Below are 9,596 nucleotides of genomic sequence, written 5' to 3'. Positions count from 1 at the left end.
ACAGATGTGTCTTCAAAAACCCTAGTGACTTTCTCTGCAGAGATTGCGATCCAATTCTTTTCATGCAGCTTGTTTGCCAGACTCCCTTCATTGGCCCTACCTGCTGGTAGAACCAAAAATCAATTTGAGTTCTATTAATTGAGAATGGAACGATTGAGTTATCCGTCACTTCATGATCCAACAAGGCTTCGGCAGAAGCAACAGCCATGAGGACTGGAATCTCTGCTCAAACAGACTGAAAACTATCTGAAGAATACACCTAAATCTTCCATCCTCAGAGGGTTAACCCTCCACTCGTGTAGAGCGGTGGAGAAAAGATCTCCAGCCCGTGCAGGAGTTGGAATCTGGCTCCTGGAGATACTGGATCTCTTTTGGTCTTGTTCCCGAGGTTACCTCCAGACTATAAAAGATGGGAGGAGAATCCAGTTCTTATCTCTGATCATTGATAGGCAGTAAGAGAGGGATTTTCCCCCACTGCATGCAACTCTTCCTTCCAGTCAGAAGGAAGAATGGTTCACAAAGCCAGCTGCTCTCTGCTAGGATTGCCAGTGCCAGTTAAAAGTACTTCTCTCTCCTCTCTTCCTCATGCAGAGGAAGGGAGGATTGGAAAGGATTATGGATATCTTAGCAGGGAATTTGGCCCACAGAGTTGTGCAATAGGAAGACTCAATGGCTTTCTGCACCTTCTGAAGAGGGATATAGTCACTGGATACCTAAATCTTCCTAGCAAGTATTCTATGAGAGAATTACACCATCTCCACAACCTGTTTCCATTCCTGCTATGTAAACACACCCATTCATTGTATTGGTGATGTTGGCTGTGTACTGCAGTAGCCACGGCAATAGCAAAGTCCTAAATAATAATCATCATCATCATCATCATCTTTATTTATATACTGCTCTATCTCCTCTAGGGGACTCAGGGAGGTTTCCACATAAGCAAGCACGCAAAAAAGCATAGAGCAGTCATTTAATAACATAGACATAAAACTATTAACACAATCCTATACATTAAAACAAACCAATTCCAACATTATTCCATTGTGCAGAATAAGTTACCAATGGGCCGACTTTCCAGTGGGCCTAGACAATTTGAAAGGGCTGGGCTGGGCTGGGGCTTGTGCGATAGTAATATAGGAAATGGATAAAGTGCAAAAAGTGGTACTAATGGCCAGAGTAGGGCCTGCGGCTACTCATTTCCAGGGCCTACTGACAATTATAAAGCAAAGTCTGGCCAGGGCTAGTACCCCAAGATGGAAGAGGACCAAGGGAATGGCTAAGCTGTTTGCCCTACATCATATGACCTTTGCATGTATGTTGAGATGGGCAGCTTCCCAGAATCTGGACCCATTTGTTTCTCCCTCTCGCCCTGGTGTGGTTTGCGTCATGCCAAAAGCAGAAATTGCCAGAAGTGGATTTCTGTGTATTAAAGTTCCTTTAAAAGGGCTTTCTTAATAACCAAAAGACTACCCACTTGTTATTTTTAAAAGCTTGCCTCACAGAACCCAACTGTCCATGCTTTAATGGATTTTAAAAAGTATTGGTGACCCCATGCAAGCTATAATTAAGGCTGGTCCAAGTTATTGTTGTTGCTGTGTGCCTACAAGTCATTGCCAACTTATGGTAACCCCAAGGCAAACCTATAAGGGGATGTCAGTAGAGTTATCCCTCCACATTTTGCAGGTTTGATTATTTACAAGTGTGTACCTGTTGCTTAATTAGCTCGACACCTCACACCTTCTGTCAGTCCATTAATGTCATCCGTCACTCCATTTACCACTTTCCAACAATGGAGATTCAGCCTAAGTTTAAAGCCCTTCTTGTTGATCCAACACCTCAACTCATGATTTCTAATCAGCTTTATGGATTTTAACTGTTATTTTAATTAATACCATTGATGCTTAATTCTATTTTAATGTTTGTATATTTTTGAATTTTAGATAGGATTGAAATGTTTTTAATATAAGCTGCTTTGATTCTCCTTTGGGGAAAGAAAAAGCAGGGTATAAATAAACATAATCATCACTGTATCATCGAAGGCTTTCATGGCCGGAATCACCGGGTTGTTGTAGGTTTTTCAGGCTGTATGGCCATGTTCTAGAAGCATTCTCTCCTGACGTTTCATCTGCATCTATGGTAGGCATCCTCAGAGGTTGTGAGGCCTCTCCTGACATTTCGCCTGCATCTATGGCAGGCAACCTCAGAGGTTGTGAGGACCTCTCATTCTGCTACCACAGCCTTGAATCATTCCTTCTGCTGCCAAATTTTAACACTATTGCATGTGGTTTCCTGATGAGATCTGTTCAGAAGAGGTTTGCCATTTTCTTTCTCTGAGGATGAGAAAATGTGGCTTGCCCAAGATGCGTTCATGACTGAACAGATATTCAAACCCTGGTCTCGAATCTAATGTTCAAACCACTACACTATGGGATTACCAAAGTCAAAATACGGTGTCATAAGCTGAAGAACTGGGGGTGGTGGGGGGGGGGGAAATGGCCAATTTCCAGGTGTGGAAAGGAGTAAAGTATTATGTTAACACAATGACTGTTTCAATGCCACCTCAAAATACCAAGAAACAGATCATGACACTGTAAAAAAAATCATAAGTGCTGACAGAAAAAATTAACAAGGTTGCTCACGGGAGTGGGGTCCAGGGAGCGTACAACTCCCTTGTTACACCAGCTCCACTGGCTGCCTATTAGCTTCCAAGCACAATTCAAAGTACTGGTTTTCACCTATAAAGCCCTAGATGGTTCCGGCCCAGTTTACCTGTCCGAACGTATCTCCCCCACTGCAGTCATGTTTAGTGGGGACGAGAGACATGGCCTTCTTCATGGTGGCCCCTCAGCTATGGAACTCCCTCCTTAAGGAGGTTACATCTGCCCCCTCCCTCCTGGCCTTCTGGAAGAAACTTAAATCCTGGCTATGGGATCAAGCATTTGCAGAATAGACTGATTTTACTGGTGAAGATAACATTTTATTTGACCACAATTTGGACTGATTTGGATGATGTTTTTAACCTGGTGAACTGTTTAAATGTATATTTATACCTATTTTATGTATTTGTCTGTATTTTATTATGTGTTTTATATTGTATCAGCATTGAATTGTTGCCTGTTGGAAGCCGTCCCGAGTTCCTTCTCGGAAGTCGAGAACGACAGGGTATAATTCTAAATAAATAAATAAACTGCCTATGACTTTAAATTCCATTTCCCAAATGTTTTATGGGGTCAGAAGCCCTTGCCATATTGACAACCTCAACAAAAACAGCTCAGTTTTTAAAAATAACCTACAACAGTTTCACATACAACAAAGTTGGACATCCATAATTCTCTGCCAGACTGCATTAAGATCATCGAGATTTGCAGTTTCTCAAGTCGCTCCTGACACGACAAAAAAACAAAAAAACAAAATCAAGATTTTAATGATTACCTGGGTATGCATTCCACCAGCGTTGCCTTTGAAAAATCCTACAAATCTCTTAGGAAGACAGGCGGACAAACACAAGTGTTCTGGAAGAAGCCAAGACCACCCACACTGAAGCAATGATCCTCCTCCATCAGCATTGCTGGACTGGCCTCTTGGTCCAAATGCCCGATCAGCATCTTCCAAAGAAGTTCTCAATTCTCAACTTAAAAATGGAAAATGGAATGTTGGTGGACAACAAAATAGATATAAAGATGGGCTTAAAACCCTTCAAAAATATGGCATAAACACCAAGAACGGGAAACCCTTGGTACTTGGGCATTGTAACTGGAGATCATCTGTTACCAACAGTGCTATGGATTTTGAAGAGGTACGAATAGAAAGCAAAAGGGAGAAACTTGCCAAGAGGAAGACGCCTCAAGTAAATCTTTCTGCCTTCCACCTGGAAATCTGTGCTCTCAATGTGGAAGACCACGTGGATCCAGAATAGATCTTCACAATCATTTATGGATCCACTGCCAAGATTCTACCCTTGAAAGGCAGTCATACCCGGCCAAAAGTCTGTGAATGGTAAGTATATAAATAGATAAACCTATTAAACCTATTAAACTGCAAGCAAATTCTTCTTAGATGTTAAATGGCAAAAGACTGATGTTTTAATTTCAACTGAGTATTGTTTCTAAAACCAATTTAGTTTTTTAGAATCAAAATTTGAAGGGAACTACTTCTGAAGCTGAAAAGAAAACCATCAGCAAAATCAGCTGATGAAAGTATCTAAAACACTAGGTGGCATTCAGAAACCTTTCAGTGTTCTGGACCCCGACACTGCGCTAATGGGAGTCAATTTGGGGTAGCCACCACAGTTTAAGAAGCCTTGGCAAGGATTAGATAGTACTGATACACTTGGTTTTCAGGAGAACAAGACCTGGGCTCAGCAACAAGTGTTGGATAGTGGTTCTCAATCCATGTGTCATTGGATTTCAACTCCCAAAAAGCCCTGGGAGGAGAGTTTTGTTTTTTTTGAGATGCCATATATACCATCAAAATCTTTGGAAACATAGATGGAGAACTACAGGGTTTAGAGACTATGAGGAGCATCTAGACTAGATTGAATGCGGTTTGACAACATGCCTCAGTGCTATGGGATTCTGGGACTTGTAGCTTGGTGAGGCACCAACATTCTCACAGAGAAGGCTCAAGACCTTGTAAAACTAAAACTTGCATGATTCCATAAAAATAGTAGCCATTGCTCTTTCATCACATGTAACCAAGGGCTCTTTCACTCTGAGCAGTTATAGTACAATGGTTCAATTTGGTAAGGCATGAGAGGTAATATAGCTGAGAATTCCAAATGTTTATACTACAAATCCCAATAATCCATAGGACAGAATCATGGTGAAGTTAAGATGTATCCACAGTTTACTGTGAAATGACCCCTAATCAATTTGAATTGTAGGTGGTAATGTGGACAATTTCAACAGAAAGGAAGAAACCATGAAAATGAACAAAATCTGGCTACCAGTATTAAAGGACTCAAAAATCACAACAGCAAAACAACAGAGGGGAAACAAACAGGCACATAAAATCACTCTCAACAAGGGATTCCCCCCGGGCACTTCTAAGCCATTGAATGCTAATCAAGGTGATCAGTTGAAACATTCACATCTAGCCCCAACAAACAAAAGTCCTTTGTCTCACCCTGGTCATTCCACAGATATATAAACCCATTTTTCCTACTTCCAACAGACCTCACTACCTCTGAGAATGCTTGCCATAGATGCAGGCGAAACATCAGGAGAAAAATTGCCTCCAGAACATGGCCATATAGCCCGGAAAAACCTACAACAACCTGGTAATGCAAACTGTCTGGCGCCTTCATCCTGATATGTATCATCTTCAATTCCAGCAGAAAGAAACAGACATGGGAAGCTGGGTGGTCACAGGGAAAGGAAGGTAGGTAGGTAGGTAGGTAGGTAGGTAATAAGTGTTGGGACTCACTGCTGTGTCCCCTTAAAAAGCAGTCTCAGAGACCCTAGGGCAGTAGTTCTCAACCTGTGGGTCCCCAGATGTTTTAATCTTCAACTCCCAGAAATCCTAACAGCTGGTAAACTGGTTGGGATTTCAGGGAGCTGTAGGCCAAAACATCTGGGGACCCACACGTTGAGAACCACTGCCCTAGGGTCTCTATCCAATTAGACATTATGAGACGAGATCAAATACAACAGATTTACTTGGACAAACCTCTCTGTTGGGTCTGCAAGGAAAAGTACCACACTCCTGAGACACAGCTCAGGAGTTTTATAATCAAAGGTTTTAAGCATAGGCAACCAAATTATTTCATTCACACTTTTCTTCTTTGTTCGTTTCTGGTGCCCCCCCCCCCCCTTAAGCATTTTACAACAATTCAACAATAATTTGCCCCGTTTGACGCAGCACTGGGTTCTAACGGACGGACGGACGGACGGACGGAAGGAAGGAAGGGACTCTAGAACTATTTCTTAATTCAAATTAAAAATGTAAACTATCTACATATAATTATATGGTTTTCCACTCACCCCATCACACTGTTTGCTGCTAAGGAAAAGGCTGTTGCCAAGTCTTAACTACCAACTTTTATTTTCAAAAAACGATCACTATAATTCAATATGGGATAAAAACATCTGGTGCAAGAAGTCTTGTTTTCTGATATGAAATGCATATTACAGGCTCTGATGCCTAGCATTTCACCAATAATTCCACAATACTGTCATTTGGGATTTCCCATAGAAGAAAAATAAATACTTTTTGATAAAATAGGATTAAGTACATTGCGAGATATTTATAGTGATGTCCAACTACTTTCATGGAGGTTGTGGAAGAATCAGATTCAGTTGGCACAAATATAAATGGGCTTATTTGGAAACAGGTGGTAATTTCCACAGGCAACATATACTGTACTAAAATTCAAGCTCTATGGGAGCCTACCCTCATTTGAAATTTTGTAACACTTGATAAATATGTCAAAGGATTTGTCTAATATATATACAAAGTTCTGATAATTTGAGTCCCTCAGGTGGTCTCAGAATGGCATGAGAAACTGACTGGGATAACTGCTGGAAATTGACCAAAGTGTCACACTGAAGGATAATCCTAGAAATTATACTTCTCTAGACATTTTATGATCTCCGGTATGATTATATGGTCAACTGTTGGTGGAGGTTGACCATAGAATCACATTGGAGGACCTAGAAATTACTTGAGAAGTGCTTGCTTGGGTTAAAAGGTTTTTTTAATTCCCATTTTTCCACTTTCACAACAGTTCTGCATCTTTAGCCCCTATGAAAGTGGGCCTATTGTATAGCAAAATGCATACAAAAATCCTAACAAATGGGGGAAGGATCATAAATATCCATTGGGAAAGCCTATAGATTAGAACAAATAGAATATCAACTATGCAGCATGCCTTTACTCTGTTGCTTTTCTTGCAGAGCATTCAACATTCAAAGTGCCCCTCTTGGACGCAGCAGCATCCAAGTCTCACCAAGTTCAGTGAGACATACTCCTTAAAATCCATCCTACATTTCAGATTATTTGGGGGAGATTTAACTGCACTGTAACATAAGTGAATGCGGCAACCTGGAGTAAACAAAGCATTCAAAACCCACCATTAATATGTTGAAATGAGAGGTGGGCAAAGAATAAAGTGAATTACTGTTACTTGAAGTCTAACTTGGACAATTATAGCCGCAAGGTTCAATAAGTCGATATCACAGAGTAAAAGGTGTATGTATAATTTGGCATATCTTGTTTTAAGTTAACAAGCCCACACTTAGAAAAAGGAGGAGAGCAGGTACTATTTTAAGACCAAAGTAGAATCATAGATGCATAGAATCATTGAGTTGGCCATCCAGTCCAACCCATTGCCAAGAAGGAGAATCGCATTCAAAGTAGGTTTTGCAAAACAGAAGAATTTCCCGGTGCAGCTAGAAAGAGAAGGCCAAATTCAGAAAATGTACAAACAATGGTCAATCCAATGTTTACCATCAGAAATACAACCTACAAAGCATTTCAGCCTCTTCAGTCAAAATTCAATTTGGAAGGTTGATGAAAGAATGACTGAAAGGGAAAATATTCTTTATCAGACCATAACATTGAAGCTTTGTGTTTCCATTTGTGTACTTTAGGTACCTGATATTTTAACAGTTTCAACATCCTTGTCAAAATAGTAAATCACACTCAGTGGGTGGTGGGAAACAGAGAACTATATTTACACAGTGATTTTTATATACCAGTACATTTGCTGCTGTAACTGAAAAACCTATGCCCGAGGGAGGCCATTGATTTTATTTTTCCTATATAGGACAGACTAAGCTTTGTGGCACAGATTTATTATGGTATAATAAATTGCAAAATGTCACCAGAGGTACCCAGTCCTAGTCTTCAAAAGCTTAGGGAACTGTAAATTTGCTAGTCTTTAAAATGGCATATGACTTTGTTTTTGCTATTAACACAAAAGTGAGTGTCTCACACTCAAAAACAGAATTCCTTTTGTATTTGTGTCAGCTATAAAGCCAAGAAATTATTTAAAAGCACAAGAGATGCACAAGATTTTATGGTGCTTCTTTCTTACAAAGGTGCTATGACCACAAGATGCCCATAGAAAGTTAAACTGGATCTCTGAAACTGAAGGAAATGCAAGGAAAACTGTTCTAAAAATACTTACACTATCAAATAGCTATATTTATGGGTATAAAAATAAAATGGAAATGTGACATGAACAATCTCTCTGTTTGGTGAACAAAAGAAAAGTGAAAAGCTCTATGTACTTAAATTGTATTTACCTTCTTCATTTTATTCCCTGCCTTGGCCTCTGACCTATAAGACAATTTTCAGAGTAAGAACTAAGCTGTAAGGTAGAAAAAAATGTGGCATGACTCTGGTCACCAGGAAATAACATTTATTCAATGACACTTGCACAAGCTATTCTGAAGAGATATACCAAGAGCTTGGATAGTTTTTTATTTTTTTATTTTTTTCAGGAAAAAAAAGAGAATAACCCTGTGCACAGACACACAATAGCGTCCCTTTGCCACACTCAATAAATGGTGAACTGGGCTGCAGAACAACATGGACTACATGCCATACCAACAGGTCAGACAACAAAGATTACCTAGTGAATATTCCACAAGTTCCTAATACATTCCACCAAGACCACACCATCTCCACCTTTAATGGCCTGCCTCCCTCCCAAAAACACACACAGAAAAGCCCAGGTTGGTTCAGAAAGACCTTCAAGAATCTGGGAAGCATCATCTAACAGCCATGTCTTCCTTTCCACAAATGAGCAGGGAAAGAAACCAAGGGTTTCTGAAGCCATAAGTGCAGCCTGTCCACTAGCCCTTACTTAGCTAAAAAGGAAAAAGGAGGGTCAATAAAAGATGTCATTTTGGCACCTTGCATTTAAGAGTTTTTTTATTATTATTTTAGTGTTCCATGATCAGCGCCATTCAATATAAAGTGGTCCAAGAAAAGAAACAGTTCTTGTGTTCTTGCTGCTGTTGTTTTTTTCCCTCCAAAAGAGGTTTGCGGAGTAGGAGTCCAACTCAGATGGTTTAACAAACAGGTGGCAGAAAATGTCCAGTTCCAACCTGTTCAAGTTGATCAGTCCTGAGGTTCAGCACAGGCAGGGCCCTCCCAAGCAGGGCAGGGGTGGGGGAAATTACACCACGTCGTGCATAGAGTTCTCTCCAGTAAATTTAGTAGTAGTGGTACCATTGTGCACACAGTCCAAGTTCCATGGTGCAGGAAAGAAGGGGGGGAGGTGGGACTTCTTATTTGGTCTCAGACTTATCTTGCAACAGAGGTATAATAGATTCCCATGCTGTAAGGCACTAGATTAAAAAGACAGGAAAAAAACACCAGTAAACAAATAGTTTGATGGAACCATTTGAAAATCTCCAACTAGTGAATTAAAACATTCAGCCAACAACAACTTCTAGCACAATTTCATACAATTTCATATTCATTCTATTAGCATTCTCCAAACTTTCAGATACTCTCCTCATTATACTTTAGGCTGCACAGAATGAATGGAGCAAGATGGTTGTTGTCTGTACAGCCTTGCTAGAAAAAGGTCTTTATGATCGTGCCTTTATTTGTCTCAAAGCTTCTTCACCCCGCAAACGCACTTC

At 40.3% G+C, this 9,596-nt stretch overlaps 1 protein-coding gene across 1 annotated transcript in view; it reads right to left on the bottom strand.

Moving 5' to 3' along the window:
- Nucleotides 1-8,416: 8,416 nt before the first annotated feature.
- Nucleotides 8,417-9,596, bottom strand: part of SNX30 (sorting nexin family member 30) — a 35,225-nt gene continuing 34,045 nt past the window's right edge. Inside the window, exon 9 of the mRNA XM_060762487.2 lies at nt 8,417-9,296. Coding sequence (XP_060618470.2) covers nt 9,237-9,296 — 60 coding nt within the window. The 3' untranslated portion in view covers nt 8,417-9,236. The remainder of the gene's footprint in view (nt 9,297-9,596) is intronic.

The sequence above is a fragment of the Anolis sagrei genome, chromosome 2 (genome assembly GCF_037176765.1).
Source record: "Anolis sagrei isolate rAnoSag1 chromosome 2, rAnoSag1.mat, whole genome shotgun sequence".
NCBI lineage: Eukaryota > Metazoa > Chordata > Lepidosauria > Squamata > Dactyloidae > Anolis > Anolis sagrei.
Note: the sequence above shows the minus strand (reverse complement) of the source record. Positions and strands in the feature narration are given on the sequence as shown.